At 35.9% G+C, this 19848-nt stretch overlaps 3 protein-coding genes across 6 annotated transcripts; 1 reads left to right on the top strand and 2 right to left on the bottom strand.

The window, feature by feature from the left end:
• Positions 1–143: 143 nt before the first annotated feature.
• Positions 144–6020, bottom strand: LOC110262373 (putative disease resistance RPP13-like protein 1). Of its 3 annotated transcripts, none has more exons than XM_021114290.2 (5): positions 1784–6020; positions 1489–1536; positions 1314–1397; positions 1086–1177; positions 144–621 (listed from the first exon to the last, which is right to left on the bottom strand). In XM_021114290.2, the coding sequence occupies exon 1, from the start codon at positions 5636–5638 to the stop codon at positions 1802–1804; it is 3837 nt and encodes a 1278-aa protein (XP_020969949.1). In that variant the 5' UTR covers positions 5639–6020; the 3' UTR covers positions 144–621; positions 1086–1177; positions 1314–1397; positions 1489–1536; positions 1784–1801. The 3 variants fall into 3 exon arrangements, with proteins under 3 accessions (XP_020969949.1, XP_088360709.1, XP_088360710.1); XM_088504583.1 differs by having other exon boundaries at positions 461–613; XM_088504584.1 differs by having other exon boundaries at positions 483–621; positions 1509–1536.
• An 883-nt stretch (positions 6021–6903) lies between these two features.
• Positions 6904–12307, bottom strand: LOC110268297 (putative disease resistance RPP13-like protein 1). 2 transcript variants are annotated; one of them, XM_021114284.2, is made up of 3 exons: positions 8425–12307; positions 7961–8033; positions 6904–7373 (listed from the first exon to the last, which is right to left on the bottom strand). In XM_021114284.2, exon 1 carries the CDS (start codon positions 12077–12079, stop codon positions 8429–8431), a length of 3651 nt encoding a protein of 1216 aa, XP_020969943.2. In that variant the 5' UTR covers positions 12080–12307; the 3' UTR covers positions 6904–7373; positions 7961–8033; positions 8425–8428. The 2 variants fall into 2 exon arrangements, with proteins under 2 accessions (XP_020969943.2, XP_088360708.1); XM_088504582.1 differs by having other exon boundaries at positions 6904–7365.
• Positions 12308–16205: 3898 nt separating this feature from the next.
• Positions 16206–18154, top strand: LOC107626519 (putative serine/threonine-protein kinase At1g01540). The gene is made up of 7 exons (XM_088504581.1): positions 16206–16218; positions 16599–16703; positions 16791–16913; positions 16999–17169; positions 17280–17409; positions 17537–17746; positions 17867–18154. The coding sequence occupies exons 3-7, from the start codon at positions 16792–16794 to the stop codon at positions 18023–18025; spliced, it is 792 nt and encodes a 263-aa protein (XP_088360707.1). The 5' UTR covers positions 16206–16218; positions 16599–16703; position 16791; the 3' UTR covers positions 18026–18154.
• The last annotated feature ends 1694 nt before the right edge of the window (positions 18155–19848 follow it).

Genomic DNA, 19848 nt, shown 5'->3' with positions numbered 1-19848 from the left:
AAGTGCTTGTCATTTTGTGAGTGTAGTTGTTATGAGCATTAGACCCAGAGCAAAGTTTGTATGATTTTGTTTTTTTGTCTTTATTTATTCTTTATGTATTTATTATGTACTCATCATTCTATTGCTATGTAACTTGGATCGAATATCGAATGCGAGTCATCTTATACAGAAAGAGTGGTAAATAAATACACATGAAGAACAAGAAAAATGAATATTATACACTATCATTAATGCTAGGCCTACCATCCAGCTATCTTGATAGAAGAAATATCATTGCATCATCATCATCATTGGATGCTTGTGGGAATTGGTCTTGCTGGTTTGAATGAATGTAATGTAAATATGGTTTGAATTTATATAAAGATTATGTGCTAAAAGGGACAACTTAATCATACTCAATCAAGCCTCTTCATATGTGCATCGTATTGATAATTGCAGCTAACTATCCACAACATTTTACCTTTCAAGTTTCCTTCTCCTTTTCTGCAATTCACACTGTTTCGGTTTCAGAATATTTGACCTTCTCTGCTCAAGTGACAGCAAGGGTATTCCCATGTTTCTGTATTGCTGCTTATTCCTCAATGTATCTCATGCAGAGCTCAAAGGCTTTCTCCTGACACACTAATACACAAATTAATAACATTTCAAGACTAAGAGTTTGTCATCAGAAAAACCAAACACACAGTTATCATTCTATAGTCTTTCAGTTCTTTTTATTTTCTACACTTTTTTTCTGAAATGCATAATACTGCAGTAATGTTGGATCATTGTTTTGATTTTAGGATCAGCAGTGAAATGATATTTAACAAACATAAATGCCACCAAAAAGTGAAATTGCAAAGAAGAAGTTAAATGCAGTTAGAGAGAAAAATAAAGTGATCAACAAGCATAATTTAATTTCCATAATATTACAAGTTAGAAAGAAAAGATTTTCAATATAGACATTTCAGAACAGAATCTTAAGTAGCTTAATATATGGCCAAACTGCACATACCAGGATAAAGACCATTGGCTAAATTCATGGTATGCCTATATTCTAGTTTATCTAAAAATAATAATTTCAAGAAAAAAAGATTGATACTCACCAATTAGTGAAGTTGATAGAGATGAAATTGTTGTCTGATGCGCAACTTGACCTTTTAACAACATTAGCTAAATCGAGTTCACCTTGGGAAAACTGTTTATCGATAGCGTGTTCAAAAGAAATTATACAAGGCATTAGATGAGTGTATAATAATATGAATAACTGTCCATCTATTCAACTTAAGAGTTACAAATCCAGCAAGCAGTTGAAGGCATAAATCCCAACTTACTCTTCTAGTTCTTGCTGATGATAAGGATAGATATGGTACAATATGTTACCAATGATTTCAGATAGCACGTTGGACAGTCTATCTCTGTATACAAGCAAGACAAGGAAGAAATAGTTACTGTTAGAAAAGATTATACAGCAATAATTTGATCCTTTTATTTTGAAAGCTTATATACCTCATGCTGATTCCTTTTACCTTGAATCTTCTAGCACGATAGGTAACTCTGATAAAAAAAAAAAGGATTAGAAACAAGTACATTTTCAATCTCGGAAACGATTTTAATAGCCGTATTTAATTTGATATGTACAATGAATTTGGTTAAGCATAAACATAAAGATTAGGCAAAGAAAAAACACCATTGTTTAACTGTTTTCTTTCCACAAATCAAGCTATCATTTTTTTGGTATGACTTGTGCATGTGTGAATTTAATTGTGGTAGCTTGTGTGAATCATGAAGATTAGAGAATTACCTGCTCAGAAATCTCTGTTCAGACAATTTGTTTGAAGTCCACTTGAATGGTGGGAATGTGGGAAATTTTGGGCCAGATTAGTTGATGCTTGTTCTCGCAGTGTTCTCCCAGCAAACCACTGTATTCAATTTTGAGTCGCAAGAGAGAAGGAGGCAGCTTTTCTCCTTCCATATTCTCCAGCTTCCAACATTTTTGAATTATTAATTGTTGAAGGGAGGTGAGGCGGAGAAGCTCGTTGCACTCCAATGTCTCCATATTATCAAAGTGTTCGATATGTAGAGTGGTAAGGGAGGGAAGGTGAGGCAGCGAACCCACCTCTGGGTATGACTTTATGTTCTTACACTCCCTACCTCTAATGGTAAGATGAGTGAGGGCGTCCAAGTTGGGCATCCATGATAGATCCCTCATTTGTTGCTCGCCAATTCCCACATGAAGCTTTTTCAAGTTAGGCGGCAAATCACCCTCTGCCAACCTGCAACTGTTTGGGTAACAATATATGTGGAGAGAGTGTAAACTTGGGAGTAGACTCTTCATGTCACGTGGTAATGCCTCCAACTTTGAGCAATGTGTGACACGAAGATGAGTCAAGTTGGGTGCAGCCAGTCCTTCTCCTGCAAATGACACTAATTTGGAGCATCCACTAACTTCAAGATGAGTCAAGTTGGGTGCAGCCAGTCTTTCTCCTGCAAATGACACTAATTTGTCGCAGTTAGTAATGGAGACACGTTGAAGAGCAACGTGTGGTACCTCTGACATTGACACTGATTCCAGATTCCTACAATTATGTATCTTGAGATTCTTGAGATTGGGAAAGACATCCAACGACAAGGAGGTCAGTGAATCACAGCTGTGTATTAGTAGCTCTACCAAATCATACTTGTGCTGCTGTTGCTCCTGGAATTCTAGTTTTCTACACATCCGGATTTCCAGCTTTTGCAAAGATTTGGGAAAACAATTGCCCGGAAAGGATACATGAGAGGAACACCATGAGATGTCCATTTCTTGCAGGCAATTTAGATGGTTCATGCTCATCATTGCCTTTAATGCAGACTCCCTCACAGATTCACATCCCCAAACTGTTAAACTATCCCCATCAAGATACATGCCCTCGATGGGCGGTCGTATAAAGCAGTTGCCTATGCGTAGTTTGCGAACTTTGGAAACATCCGACAAAGAAGAAACGATTCTGAAGAATACCTGATTAAGCATCTCTTCCTTCAACATTAGGCAATCTCTTATTTCAAGCTTCCTAAGTTTAGGAAAAGTTTCCGACTCAGATACGTGCCACACCTCCCAACATGCCATGTCATCAAACTTCAATTTCTCAAGTGAGGGAAACGGTGCAATATGCGAAGAATGATGATCTCCTTCATTCTTGTAAAACTCCTCACCAATACTCCTCAGCTGATCCAAACCTTCAATGCTTAGGGACTTAAGAGATGGCAGCTGTCCAAGTGAAGGCAACATGCAGCAATTCTTGCAAGACTTCAGAGATACACTTGTCAAATCGTTGTAGGAACAGCTCGCCAACCAATCTGGAAATATTGTACCCTTGTATCCCTTGATTTTCAACTCTTTCAACCTATTGTGCGGTTGCAAGTTATCGAGCATGACTTTTTCTCTTTGTGTGTCTGAAACCATATCTTCGCCTGAAGACCATTCCAACCATAATTCATCAATGTGCTTCATATCCATTATCTTTGCGCTCTTTGCTTCTTTCACGTCAACAATATTCTCCAACTTCTTAATCTCAAGGGGTCCATGAAGATTTTCCAGCCTCCCTAACTCCTGGATTCCATTGTCTTCATGCTTGCCGACAACAAAGGAACTTAAAACGTGCAACTCTTTCAATTCGCTTATTTTTTTGGGCATTTCTTCCAAAGCAGTTTCTCTAATATCGAGATGTCGCAACTTCACAAGATTATGCAAACCACTAGGCAGTGTAGTTAGCTTACAACAATAATACAACTTCAAGGTTTGCAAATTAGACAAGTTGCACAAAGACTCTGGCAATGTCTTAATATTCGTCCGAGACAGATCCAAGTAGCGCAGATGGACTAATTCTTTAATTGAATCAGGCACCACAACAAGTATACTGAAGGATGAATCTCTCATGTACCTTGGCACCACACCGCGTTTACAGAAAGATAAAGCTCTCAAGTATTTACACTTTGATAATATGTCACATGTTGCCGCTTCAATGTTGCATTTGGAAGATGAGCAATCGCCAAATAATAATAATGTTCTCAAAGATTTTACTTCAGAAATCAAATTATGAAGTTTTGAGCTACAATAACATAAATTTGCACATAAATGTCGAGGCTGAATCCTTATCTCCTCCTCTTTATCAAGTTCTTCTAGATTGCAATAGAAATCTCCAGCAAGGAATATTGCTAAGTCATGCAGGAGATCGTGCATCACAAAATAATCATCCCTGTCATTATTCTTTGTAAAAAATAATCTGGAAGTTAGTTCATCAAAATACTCACGACCAATTACTTCTAAACTCTTTCCTCCTTCTGGTGTTAACAATGCTTCTGCCATCCACAAAAGGATTAATTCATCCTTCACAAATTTATAATCTTTGGGATATAATGCACAGTTAACAAAACAACCCTTTAAATGTGGAGGAAGATGGAAGTAACTTATTAGTAATGCTGGGATAATCTTACTCTTCTGCACAGAAAATCCCCAAATATGACTCATTAGTATCTTGTTCCATTCCACAACATCATGCTTTGTACGTAACAAGCGACCAAGTGTTTCTGCAGCTAATGGCAAGCCATCACACTTCTTCACAATCTTTCTGCCTATTTCTTCAAGTGCTGCACTCCCATTTGATTCTGGAAAAGATGCATTTTCTGCAAACACTGACCAACAATAGTCCTCCGACAACTTCCTGAGAAAATAAGGGCGACAATTTTGAACGGCTAAAGCAACATTATTCCCGCGAGTAGTCAGAAGAATAATACTTCCTTTCTTCCCATATTGGAAAGGGGTAATAAAATTACTCCATTTGTCACCATCATCACTCCAAACATCATCCAGAACAATAAAGAATTTCTTGTTCAACAATTTTTCTTTCAAAGTATGGTGAAGTGAATTGAAGTGCTCAAGACATTGAGTATCCGGAGAGATCTCCTTTATAACATTCCTTGTTGTCTCAACAACTTCAAAGTTCTCCGAAACGCAAACCCATGCTTTCAGATCAAATCCCTTCAGGAACTCCTCCTCATTGTTGTACAGCCATTGGGCTAAAGTTGTTTTACCAACCCCACCTATGCCAACAATAGCTATCACAGAGAGGTGATGCTCATTGTTGTCCTTCAGCATCTTGACTAAGGCCTTCTTGTCATCCTCCCTGCCATACACATTCCCTCTCTCAAGAGAAGTGGATGGAGTCCTCCATGATGAGCTACCAGTGGGAATCTTTTCAAGACCAAGGAAATCTTTTTGTTTTCCAAGATCCTCTATTCTTCTAACCTCCCCTTCCATCTTCTTTACCATGTCATCCCTATCTCGGTTGATGAAGAAGCTAGGGGACCACCAGGAAGAACTTTCCTCCTTTTGTGTGGCAGCTTTGGCGAGGACAGTGTCGAGCAAGTCCTCAGCACAGTAAACAGCATCCCTGAGATTATCGAGCCACTTCCTCACCGATGGATTGCCAAACTGCTTCATCTCAGCATCAGCAACAAGAGCTTCAGCACCCAAGAGAGCGGTCTTCAGCCTTTGAATCAAGTCAGAGCCAAGCTTCTTTCCCAGGACCAAGTTGACAGCATCAGTTGTAAGGAGCCTGTCAAAGACAACATTAATGAAGCCAGAAAGAAAAGCTCCACCAACAAGTGCAGCAGCCATGATATGATCTCAACAAGTGATCGGAAATTTAGATATGAAGGTGAGTAAAAATGCAACGCTTGCAGGCTTCGTAACCGAACTGTGTATTGGTTTATCAAAGCTTACAGTGAAGATGAAGAAGTAGTTCTCAATAATTTATTGGCAATAAGACAAAGACAATTGACCATACAGGGTCTGAGGGGCTAATAATTTGATTGTTATTTTGGAATTTGGAAGGTTCCTGCAACGTAATTTTCATTTTTGCCTTTCATTTTTGTTGTTACCTTTCATTTCCAAAACTTTGAAACAAGCGATGTGATTGCTAGACGTGGAAATTGTAGATTTTTGTGGAAATTTCGTATAATGTGATGTGATGAGGAGTTGGTTGGTCCTTCTTCCAAGTTCGAATAATTCAGCTTCATTCAGTGTATTCCCTTTATGATTGTGTGGTGCTTCTAACTTGTTAGCTAGAGGACATTGACCTCAACTCGTCTTGTGGAAAGTTTCAACTTTCAAGCAACGTGTTATGTTATGGGACCAGGTTCAAATATCAACAGTACTACTATACTGGTCTCTCTCAAACATATCAAATAGAAGTAATTATGCAAACCAAGATGGTTGGGATGATAGTTAGCTCACTAATCCACTTAATTAAGTCTTAGCAGTTCGAGAATACCATAGGAAACTAGAAAAAAAAAAGTAGTTATGCTATATAGCATATTAGTTACTACTCAGCATCAGATTGAGAGTTATGGTATTTTGAATTTGGATCCTCTAAATTTTGACTTTTTACTTTCAGACATAGTTGTCAGAACCGAACCGATGATCGAACCGGTCAAACTACTGAGTCATTGGATCATTGGTCAACCGATGGATGGTTGAACCGATTAACCCAGTCCTATATAAATAAAAAATAAAAAATAGTAAAAAATGTGAAATTAAAATTTAAAAAATATATTTTCACTAATATTTTAAGAATATCTAACTATTCTAAAACAATACGGAACAAAAACAATAAGTATTTTGTTAATTTTACTTTATCATAAATATTTTTATTTTATTTTTATATAAAAATAGTTATTATTTTAAATTTTAATAATTAATTAATTTATATCTTTTATACTGTTATATATTACAAGTATTTATTTAAAAATAATATTAATAGATATTGTATAATTATAAAAAAAATGAGTGAATTTATAATTATTGTTAAATAAAAATATAATTAATTTAAGAATGAGTGAGTTTATAACTAAAATTAAAATAAATTAAATAGAAATAAACTATTTGATGAAAGATATGTATATGTATTATAATTTGCATCTATATTAATACGAAAAATAATAGTCCACGGTAATGGTCAATGGATGACTTCTATTTCCCTGAAGACAGGGGTTCAGTCCGGGTTTGACCGGTTTTCACCGGTTTTTATCTTATGCGGTCTGAATATCAGAATATTGGATCGGATTGGTATTGTCGGTTCACCGGTTTATCTCTCATACTTGCTGAAAGGGACAACTTAATCATACTCAATCAAGCCTCTTCATATATGCATTGTATTGACCATTGCAACTAACTATCCACAACATTTTAGCTTTCAAGTTTCCCTCTTCTTTTCTGCAATAGACATTGCTTCTGTTTTCAGAATATTTGACCTTCTCTGGTCAAGTGACAGCAAGGGTATTCCCATGTTTCTGTATTGCTGCTTATTCCTCAATGTATCTCATGCAGAGCTCAGAGGCTTTCTCCTGACACACTAATACACAAATTAATAACATTTCAAGACTAAGAGTTTGTCATCAGAAAATTATCATTCTATAGTCTTTCAGTTCTTTTTATTTTCTACACTTTTTTGTGAAATGCTTAGTACTGCAGTAATGTTGGAACATTCTTTTGATTTTAGGATCAGCAGTGAAATGATATTTAACAAACATAAATGCCACCAAAAAAGTGAAATTGCAAAGGGGAAGTCAAATGCAGTTCGATAGAAAATAAAGTGACCACAAGCATAATTTGATTGGCATAATATTACAAGTTATAAAGAAAGGATTTTCGGTATAGACATTTTAGAACAGAGTAGCAGTAGCCATCCCCTTTAAGTCCCAAAAGATCAAATATTCTAAGACAAGATTTCTTCTTGAATATTTTACCCCTGCATATTATAATAATAATATATTTTTCCTGATCTTATGTAGCTCAGTATATGTAAAACCTGTTTGATAACGTGTCCAAAAGAAATTATACAAGGCATTAGATGAGTGTATAATAATATGAAAATAACTCTTCATCTATTTAAAAGAGTTAAAATCTAGCAAGCAGTTGCAAGCATAAATCACAACTTACCCTTCTAGTTCTCGCTGATGATAAGGATAGATATGGTACAATATGTTACCAAATGCTGGGCACTGATATATCACTGTATACAAACAAAACAAGGAAGAAATAGTTACTGTTAGAAAAGATTATACAGCAATGATTTGATCCTTTTATTTTGAAAGCTTATACACCTCATGCTGATTCCTTTTACCTTGAATCTTCTAAAAAAGATAGCTAACTCTTTGATAGAAAAAAAGGGTTAGAAACAACTACATTTTCAATCTTGGAAACCATTTTAATAGCCCCATTTAATTTGATATGTACAATGAATTTGGTTAAGCATAAACATAAAGATTAGGCAAAGAAATAAACACCATTTTTTTAACTGTTTTCTTTCCACAAATCAAGCTATCATCTTTTTCCCTCTGTGAAAAACAGCATGTTGTTTTTAAAATAAAGGAAATGACAAACATGAGAGATTAGAAAATTACCTACTCAGAATCCGTTTTTGACATGAATGGTGCGAATGTGGGAAATTTTGGACCAGATTAGTTGATGCTTGTTCTTGGAGTGTTCTCCCAGCAAGCCACACCTTGTAAGTTGAAGTAGCAAGAGAGAGGGAGGCAGCTTTTCTCCTTCCATATTCTCCAGCTTGATGCAGAATGAAATGTGTAGTTGTTGAAGGGAGGTGAGGTGGAGAAGCTCGTTGCACTCCAATGTCTCCAGATTATCAAAGTATTCAATACAAAGAGTCGTAAGGGAGGGAAGGTGAGGCAGCGAACCCACCTCTGGGTATGACTTCACGTTATCACAACCAGAACCTCTAATGATAAGATGAGTGAGGGCGTGCAAGTTGGCCATCCATGATAGATCCCTCAGTTGTTCCTCGCAACCTCCCACACCAAGTGATTTCAAGTTAGGCGGCAAATCACCCTCTGGCAACCTGCAAATGTTTGGGCAACCATATATCTTGAGAGTGTGTAAACTTGGGAGTAGACTCTTCATGTCACGTGGTAATGCCTCCAACTTTGAGCACCTGCTAACATTGAGATGAGTCAAGTTGGGTGCAGCCAGTCCTTCTCCTGCAAATGATACTAATTTGTCGCATCCACGGATGGAGAGACGTTGAAGAGCAGCGTGTGGTGCCTCTGACATTGACACTGATTCCAGATTCCTACACCATGATATCTGGAGATTCTTGAGATTGGGAAAGGCATCCAACGACAAGGAGGTCAGTGAATCACAGCTGTCTAGTATTTGTAGCTCTACCAAATCATACTTGTGCTGCTGTAGCTGGGGGAATTCTAGTTTTCTACACCTCCAGATGCGTATTTCTTGGAGGTAACTTAGATGGTTGATGCTGATCATTGCCTTCCATGCAGACTCCATCACAGATTTACTTCCCCTAATTCTTAAAGTATCCCCATCAAGAAACATGGCCTCGGTGTGCCGTTCTATAAAGTGGTCGCCTATACGTAGTTTGCGAACTTTGGAAACATCCGACAAGGAAGAAACTATTCCGAAGAATACCTGATTAAGCATCTCTTCCTTCAACATTGGGCATCTTCTTATTTCAAGCATCCTAAGTTGAGGAAAAGTTTCCGACTCAGATACGTGCCACACCTCCCAACATGGCATCTTATCAAATACCAAAGTCTCCAGTGTGGGAAACGGTGCAATATGCGAAGAATGATGATCTCCTTCATTCTTGTAAAACTCTTCGCCAATACACCTCAGCTGCTCGAAACCTTCAATACTTAGGGACTTAAGAGATGGCAGCTGTCCAAGTGAAGGCAGCATCCAGCAATTCTTGCAAGACTTTAGAGATACACGTGTCATCTTTTCGTAGGAACAGCTCCCTAACCAATCTGGAAATATTGTACCCTTGTATCCCTTGATTTTCAACTCTTTCAACCCATTCTGCGGTTGCAAGTTATGAAGAATGTCTGTTTCTTTTTGTTTGCTTGAAACCAAATCCTTACTTGGAAGCCATTCCAAGCATAATTCATCAATGTGCTTCTTATCCATTATCTTTGCCCTCTTTGCTTCTTGCACATCAACAATATTCTCCAACTTCTTAATCTCAAGGCATCCATGAAGATTTGCCAGCCCTCCTAACTCCTCGATTCCGTTGTCTTCTTGCTTGCCAACGACAAAGGAACTTAAAACGTGCAACTGCTTCAATTTGCTCATTTTTCTGGGCATTTCTTTCAAGGAAGTTTCTCTAATATCAAGATGCCGCAAACTAACAAGATTATGCAAACCACTAGGCAGCGTAGTTAGCTTACGACAATGATACAACTTCAAGGTTTGCAAATTAGACAAGTTGCACAACGACTTGGATAATGTCTTTATACCAGTGTAAGACAAATCTAAGTGGCGCAGATGGATTAATTTTCCAATTGAATTAGGCACCAGATCAAATTTTGTAAGGGATAAAACTCTCAAGTATGTACACTTTGATAATATCTCACATGTTGCCGCTTCAATGTTGCAGTTGGGAGATGAGAAACCGCCATACAATAATAATGTTCTCAAAGATTCTACTTTAGAAATAGAATTATAAAGTTTTGAGCTACAACGACTTAAATCTACAAACAAATGCCGAGTCTGAATCCTTATCTCCTCCTCTTCACCAAGTTCTTCTGAGTTGCAATAGAAATCTCCAGCAAGGAATATTGATAAATCATGCAAGAGATCATGCATCACAAAATAATCATTACCGTCTTTAATCTTCGTGAAAAATAATCTGGAAGTTAGTTCATCAAAACATTCACAACCAACTTCTTCTAAACTCTCTCCTCTCTTTGGTGGTGGTAAAAGATCTTCTGCGATCCACAAAAGGATTAATTTATCTTTCTCAAATTTATAATCCTTGGGAAATAAAGCACAGTAAACAAAACAACGCTTTAAATGTGGAGACAGATGGAAGTAACTTATCAGTAATGCTGGAATAATCTTACTCTTCTCCAAAGAAAATCCCCAAATATGACTCATTAGTATCTTGTTCCATTCCTCAACATCATGCTTTGTACGTAACAAGCGACCAAGTGTTTCTGCAGCTAACGGCAAGCCATCACACTTCTTGACAATCTTTCTACCTATTTCTTCAAGTGCTGCTCTCCCATTTGACTGTGGAAAAGATGCATTTTCTGCAAACACTGACCAACAATAGTCCTCCGACAACTCCCAGAGAAAATAAGGCTGACAATTTTGAACTGCGGAAGCAACATTTTCCTCCCGAGTAGTCAGAAGAACAATACTTCCCTTATTCCCATTTTGTTGGAAAGGGGTCATAAAATTACTCCATTTGTCACCATCATCACTCCAAACATCATCAAGAACAATAAAGAACTTCTTATTGGACAATTCTTCTTTCAAAGCATTGTGAAGTGAATTGAAATCATCGAGACTGCATGTACCTCCATGGATCTGCTTTATGACATTCCTTGTAGTCTCAACAACTTCAAACTTCTCTGAAACGCAAACCCATGCTTTCAGATCAAATCCCTTCATAAACTCCTCGTTGTTGTACAGCCATTGGGCTAAAGTTGTTTTACCAACCCCACCTATGCCAACAATAGCAATCACAGACAAGTGATGCTCATTGTTGTCATTCAGCATCTTGATTAAGGCCTTCTTGTCATCCTCCCTGCCATACACACTCCCTTTTACAAGAGAACTGGATGGAGTCCTCCATGATGAGCTACCAGTGAGAATCTTTTCAAGACCAAGGAAATCTTTTTGTTTTCCAAGATCCTCAATTCTTGTAACCACCCCTTCAATCTTGTCTACCATGTCATCTCTATCTTGGTTGATGAAGAAGCTAGGGGACCACCAGGAAAAACTTGCATTCTTTTGAGTGGTGGCTTTGAGGAGGACAGCATCAAGCAAGTCCTCAGCACAGTAAACAGCATCCCGGAGACTATCGAGCCACTTCCTCACATTGAGATTTCCAAACTGCTTCATCTCAGCATCAGCAACAAGAGCTTCAGCACCCAACAGAGCAGTCTTCAGCCTTTGAACCAAGTCAGAACCAAGCTTCTTGCCAAACACCTTGTTGACCGCATCTTTTGTAAGGAGCCTGTCAAAGACAACGTTAATGAAGCCAGAGAGGAAAGCTCCACCAACAAGTGCACCAGCCATGATATGATCTCAACAACAACAGAAAATGAATGGATTTGCAGAGAAAGGTAAGAGAACAACGGTTGCAGGGTGCAGTGAAGTCAATAGAGCGGTTTTCTTAATCAAGTGAAAAAAGAAGTCAATAGAGGGGTTTTCTTAATCACGTGGTATCGCCAAGGTAACTATAAAAAATTCGGTATCAGAGGAGTGCTTAGCTGGCTCTGCACTAACTCCATTTGTTAATTCTTGTTTGAAAGAAGCAACACATTGTTAAATAGCAAAAATATTGTATAAAACTAAGGAGCATGAAGTTGCACATGGATCATGGTATTATGGCAATAATATAAGGTTATAATTTGTTGGCAATAGACATTGGCTTTGCTGTGGTAATAATTTTTGTATTTTTATTAGTCTTCTTATGTTGTGTTTGTTTTATTTTCTTACTTTTGCTTTCTTAATCATTAGACTAGTGTGAAGTTTAAGAAACCACATGATATTCAAAGCAGTGCTGGTAAGCTTGACAATCCAGAAGAATCCACAAGCATGGTAGCCACCTTCGTATCTTCATGTAGAAACAAGAAAAGGAAGAAATAAATAAGCCATCAATATTGATAGTTGTAGTTCTCATAATTTCTTGGCAGAAGGACAATTAACAAAAGAATATTCATGTTAGTCTATTCGTCAATAATAAATAACTTCTACTTTATCATGTATAATATTATCTTGTTTATTAGTTGATAAATTTTCCCCATACCACTGTATTGATTATGTTCTCACTTGTCAAAAGTTCTGCAATGTTATATATTTCGAGTTCGGATTCCTTACTTTTTCTGTTTTTAATTACTTATGTTGCTATGTGCTAAGGATATCTGTTCTTGTTATGTCTTTCTCTTACAAGTTAGGAGTATCAACTAAGCAACTAAATAGTTATTATGCTCAGTTCCACTTTCTTTACAATTTCTGATAACAAACACATACCTTCTAAGAAATACCATAATGTCTATTTTTTTTTTTTTTTTTATGAAGAGTTGGAAGTTAAAATATTTATTCACACAAATAACAAACACTTAATATAATTTCTCTTTGAAAGATGCTCCAAGATAAATTATAGAAGAGATGCAAATGTATAGCTTTTGACATATTAAATGTGTAAAAATCATTTGGTCCTCCATAATGCAAAATTTTTTAATCCATTCCTTATTATTTAGAGTAAAACCCCTCTCCGGTCCCTAACCATTTACGAAATTGACCTGGCGCCCCTCACCATTGGAAATTAACAACGCGGTCCTTAACCATTCTCTCTGTGTGACCAAAAGGACCCTCTTACCGGTACTTCCGGTTATTTTTTACCTGAAAACCGACAAGAGGGTCCTTTCAGTCACACTAGAGAATGGATAAGGATCGTGTTGTTATTTTCTAATGGTCAAGGGACGCCAGGTCCTTTTCTAGATGGTTAGGGACTAAATATTAATAGTAGGGTTACACGTAGAGACTAAATATTCTTTTTAGATTTTTAGAAGTAATATTTATTTCATTCAAATGTTTGTGATATGACGAATTAATTTTAATTTAATTTTACGTATTTTAATTTTGTTTATTTAGTTACTAATTTGAATTTTATGTCAGAGAATTTAGAGTTTTCTTTATTTAACCTAAAGTTGAGTGAGTTTCTTCGATTTAATTTCCAAATGAACAAATTAGATTGAGGTATTTCTTTCTTGTTGCATCAAGAAATTGAATAAAAGATCAACTGATTCTCTTTGTATTCAATTACTTGATGCAATAAGAAAGAAATACCTCAATATAATTTGTTCACTGGTTTGGAAATTAAATCGAAGAAACTCACTCAACTTTAGGTTAAATAAAGAAAACTCTAAATCCTCTGACATAAAATTCAAATTAGTAACTAAATAAACAAAATTAAAATACGTAAAATTAAATTAAAATTAATTAGTCATATCATGAACATTTGGATGAAACAAATATCACTTCTAAAAATCTAAAAAGAATAGTTAGTCTCTACGTGTAACCCTACTATTAAAATTATGGCTGATGAATTTAATTTCACTAATAAGAAAAGCAGTTTAATTTTTCTAGAAAAAAGGTGTATGGATTAATAATCTTGAACTAACTTTTTTTTTAGGTTCAACAATATAGAACATACATGTCGTTCTTAAAACCCTAAATCCAAGACATAATAATGCTTAATCAACCCAAATAATTATCACTTTTGTGTTAAGTCTCGTTGTTAATGATTTCGTGCTATCTATTAAGTTTGACGTTGTTTGCTCTCCGTTCACATGTAAAATATGACAGAATGCATTAGATGCAAAACTTAAAACAATGCTTTTTTTATTTATTTTTTAATTTTAAGTAAAATCCCTCCCCGGTCCCCTCACTATTAGAAAATAACAACACGGTCCTTATCCATTCTCTTTGTGTGACTGAAAGGACCCTCTTAATCGAAAGTACCGGTAAGAGGGTCCTTTTGGTCACATAGAGAGAATGGTTAAGGACCGCGTTGTTAATTTCCAATCGTGAGGGGGCGCTAGGTCAATTTCATAAATGGTTAGGGACGGGTGAGGGGTTTTACTCTATTATTTATTCACTAAAGGACTTCATTAGCTTACGGATATTCCAACTTAGAAAACAACTGATAGTATTGAGAAGGCGATTGAATCAAATACCATCAAAAAACTTTCTTGCTCAATAAAATCATAATAGCCAGTCTCTTTAAATAATATCACAATTGACTGTGCAATATGAATATAGTTAAGTATCTTAAGTATGCAGCAGAATCTATTAATGCAAGATAATCAAAATATAGTTATAACATTGGGCAATCTCTTATTTCAAGCTTCCTGAGCTGAGGAAAAGTTTGAGTCAGGTAAGTGCCACTCCTCCCAACTTGCCATATCCTCAAACACCAATGTTTCAAGTGAGGGAAACGGTGTAATATACGAAGAAGAATGATGGCCTTTGTTCTTGTAAAACTCCATGCCAACACTCTAGATTGATCGAAACCTTGAATGTACAGGACATTAAGAGAAGCAGCTCTCCAAGTGAAGGCAGCTTGCAGCAATTCTTGCAATACAACAGACCTACAATTGTCAAGTTTTGGTAAGAAGAATGCGCAACCAATCTGGAAATATTGTACCCTTGTATCCCTTGATTCCCTACATTTTCAAGCCATTTTGCGGTTGCAAGTTTTCCAGAATTTTTATTTCATTTTGTGTGTTTGATAATGAAACCATATCAGCACCTGAAGACCATTCCAAGCTTAATCCATCAATGTGAATCTTATCCATCATCCTTGCTCTCTTTGCTTCTTTGGCACCAGCAGCATTCTCCAACTTCCTAATCTCAAATGAGCCTTGAAGATTTGAGAGCACTCCTAACTCCTGGATTCCATTATCTTCATGCTTGCCCACCACAAAGTAATCTAAAATACGCAAGTGTTTCAATTTGCTTATTCCTCTAGGCATTTCTTGCAAGCAAGTTTCCCTAATATCAAGGAGCAGTAAATTCACAAGATTATGCATGCCACTAGGCATTATGGTCAACTCAGTACAATGATACAATATTAATGTTTGTAGATTATCAAGTTGCACAACGATTCTGGTAGTACCTCAATACTTGTCACAGAGAGATTCAAGTTGCAGATGGATCAATTCTCCTATTGAATTAGGCAACACATTGAGTTCATCAAAGGATAAAGCTCTCAAGTATTTACACTTTGATAATATCTCACATATTGCCGTTTCAATGTTGAATTCATGATGCCAGATTTGGTCATTAAACAATAATAATGTCCTCAAAGATTCTACTTTAGAACGAGAATTATAAAGTTTTGTGCTACAATAACGTGAACTTGCACACAAATGCCGAGTCTGAATCCTTATCTCCTCCTCTTCAAGATCTTCTAAGTTGCAATAGAAACCTCCAGCAAGGTATATTGCCAAGCCATGCAACAGATCGTGCATCACAAAAGAATCGTCATGACCTTCAATCTTTGTGAAAAATAATCTGGAAGTTAGTTCATCAAAACACTCAGCACCAACTTCTTCTAAAGTTTATTCTGCAACAAATTTTGGCAGTTGCTCCATCCTGGTTCATTTACTTGGTTGGTGTATTCTGTTTCGTAATCATCAATACACTTGGTATGTTTCATGGTTGGCCGTAGTAAATTTGTGTACTTAGTGTCTTCGGGATTTTTCAATTTGGTTGCAGATGGTGAAGAAGTTATAGGCCTTCGAAATTTTGAATCAAGAGGAAGGAACATGAAATACAATGTTTCTCTTTCTTCTTTTGGACTTATTTTCTTAATAATTTGATTTCAAGGTAGCATGACTTACCACTGATGTGAAGAAAAGAATCACAAGTTCACAACTGTGTTTCTTTGTTGTTGTTGCTTCTCAAAAGTTTTGCAGTGTCATATTCTGGATTTTTTTTCTTGATTGTTTACTCTTTTCAATATAATGAAGGTTCTCTGGTCTTACTCTTGTATATAAGTAAGCACCTAATGTTTGACTCATTTTAGGGGACAAGCTGAGAGAGAATTTAGGGTAGAAGTAGAAGCTATTGGTCGTGTGCGGCACAAGAATCTTGTTAGATTGCTTGGATACTGTGTTGAGGGCGCATACAGGTATTAACTCTTGACATTTCATTTGGAAAAAATTAAAGCTAAAAAGTTCAAGACTAGTAAGATTTTAAGTATTGATATGTTTCTCAGGATGCTTGTGTATGAATATGTTGACAATGGGAATCTGGACCAGTGGCTGCATGGGGATGTTGATTCTGTAAGCCCTCTGACTTGGGATATCCGGATGAACATCATCTTGGGAACGGCGAAAGGGTAGGGATCATGATCTTAATCTGCTTGAAGTGCTTCGCATGTTGTTGCATGAAATGTTTTGTTGACAGTAATGTGTGTTTTTCAGATTGGCTTATCTTCATGAGGGGCTTGAACCAAAAGTTGTCCACCGAGACGTGAAATCAAGCAATATACTCCTTGATCGCCAATGGAACCCAAAGGTTTCTGACTTTGGGCTCGCTAAGCTTCTCTGTTCTGATCATAGCTATGTCACAACCCGAGTGATGGGGACATTTGGGTTAGTATGAGTTAACCAAACAGTTTCCCTTTCTTATCAGTTAGTTTCACTTTCTATACTCAAATATTTTAGGCTTCAAAGTTCATGTTCTCTCTTTTCTTGTTCTGTAGTTATGTTGCACCGGAGTATGCATGCACTGGAATGCTGACTGAGAAGAGTGATGTTTATAGCTTTGGGATACTTATTATGGAAATAATTACCCGAAGAAGTCCCGTTGATTATAGTAAACCCCAAGGAGAGGTTAGAGGCTATAACCAATAATAGCATACAGTTTTGGTTTTAAATCTTTTAATCTTCTTAAACTGTTCTATGCTGATTATTTTCTCTCTTTTTCTGTTTTCTTAACTAGAATTTGGTATATTTGCAGGTTAATTTAATTGAGTGGTTGAAAACTATGGTTGGCAATAGAAAATCAGAGGAACTCATCGATCCGAACCTTCCTGAAAAGCCGTCTTCAAAGGCTCTTAAGCTTGCTCTGTTGGTTGCTCTTAAATGTGTTGATCCTGATGCCACAAAGAGACCTAAAATCGGACACATAATCCACATGCTTGAGGCCGACGACATCCTATTCCGTGATGTATGTTCTTTCCCTTTCTTGAACTCTGCATTATACATAACTGGAGAGCAAAAACAAGATGATTCAGCATTGCTATAATCTGATTCTCATTTATCACTACTTTATCATTCTTTCTTGTAGGAGCGGAGGACCGGAGGAGAATCGTCGCGATCCCATCGCAATTATCATCATCATGAGCAAAAGGACTCTAGCAGAGATAGAAAGCGAATAGGTGGAGAGATCACTGATCAAAGTGAAGTTGATAATAGTAGTAAAATCTTGCCCATCCCACTAGATTGAGATGATAGTTGTTAAATGGTAAATGTAGCTATGTATTTATTATTTTTGGTTTTAGTAGTTTGCCTATATTAATTTCTACTTCAATCTGGACAACATGCAATGAGTGTATTTTTTGCTGCATAATTTCCTCTCCCACCACAATTTAGGATTCATTGTATACTCATATTCATTATTACTAAAAATCAAATTTTTGATGTCCTTCTGCTTTATAAGACAAAAGTAGCTCAAGTGTTGAATAAAAAGTATTAATATTTTTAAGTTGTTCAAACTGTAGTATCAAACTACCTTTGTCTCATTCTGGTCCATCATAACTTATGGCCCCATCATAAATTAAGTGCTTGTCATTTTGTGAGTGTAATTGTTATGAGCACTAGACCCAGAGTAAAGTTTGTATGATTTTTGTTTTGTCTTTATTTTATTCTTTATGTATTTATTATGTACTCATCATTCTATTGCTATGTAACTTGGATCGAATATCGAATATGAGTCATTTTATACAAAAAAAGTGGTAAATAAATAGTTAAATACACATGAAGAACAAGAAAAATGAATATTATACACTATCATTAATGCTAGGCCTACCATCCAGCTATCTTGATAGAAGAAATATCACTGCATCATCATCATCATTGCCTAATTCATAGTTGGATGCTTGTTGGAATTGGTCTTGCTGGCTGGCTAATCAAATATTAAATGTAGCTGTAACTTTTTTTGTCATTTTGGCTATGATTGCTCAAATGGTGGAACAAGCAATTTAAGTAAGAAAGTGGATCGTTATTTGATCATTTAGAGAATTAGGATCCACAATCAATGCAAAACTTGCCACTCCAGAATTTGCCAATTTGTCCTTAGAAGCCAGACAATCGGCACTAATTGGTAGCTTGATCATGAATGTCTTTTTGGGACATCCTTTTTCTTTGTCTCTTGCTGCCTTATTCAACGTTTAGTTAGTTAGTTATGATTTAATGTCTAAACCACTCTCTTTAGGCTTATACAGCTTTTCACTCTGGTGATTGACATTAATTGCCTTGCATCTCTAAAATAAGGTTGTTCCTTAATCCAAGAATAAATATTTTTCTCATATTTATTATTATTAGGTGAATTTTATCATACCCTCTCTAAAATAAAGGATAAATTATCCCTTGTAATATATATAGTGATTATCGATAATTATCTTTCTATCAGAGTCAAGATTCACGTTATCTTCTCTTTTCTTTTCAATTGACGCTATGTTTCTCTTGATACTTGATAACAATGTCATTTTCATCATCCCCACCAAATATACTTCTTCTTCTCCAATTTTAAAATTATAATTCCTTTCAAATTGAATCACCATTTTCAATCAATTAAGTTAGGATTTTGAACTTGTTCTTACGTTTTTAATCTCCAATTTCAATGAGCACAACTATCAATTTTTCAGCTTTCTTCTTTCTAAAATTTCTTTTCGTATTAGAAGATATTACGTTCGGAGAGAAGCAAGAAGATATGGGTTTATATGACAGATATGAATTTGCGCCATAATTAAAATTCTTGTACATAATTAATGGCATGAATAATAAAATAATTAATTAATATTTGAGGCGAATGTGAATATTAAAATACTTATTCCATTTTGTCTTATTGTTATCTGAATAATAATTTAATATTTTGTGACAATATAATAGTTTAATATGCTCTCACCAATGCATTAGTTTTTTTTTTTAAATTAGGGAAGAGGTATATTTGGTGGAGATGATGAAAATGACACTGTTATTAAATTTCAAGGGAAACATAAAGAAAAAGAAGATAAAGTAAATCTTGGTGTTCTGATGAAAAGATAATTT

This window comes from Arachis ipaensis, chromosome B2 (assembly GCF_059453495.1).
Source record: "Arachis ipaensis isolate K30076 ecotype BB chromosome B2, ASM5945349v1, whole genome shotgun sequence".
Classification (NCBI taxonomy): Eukaryota; Viridiplantae; Streptophyta; class Magnoliopsida; order Fabales; family Fabaceae; genus Arachis; species Arachis ipaensis.
The sequence above is the reverse complement of the archived record's forward strand: the minus strand, read 5'-3'. Positions and strand labels throughout refer to the sequence as shown.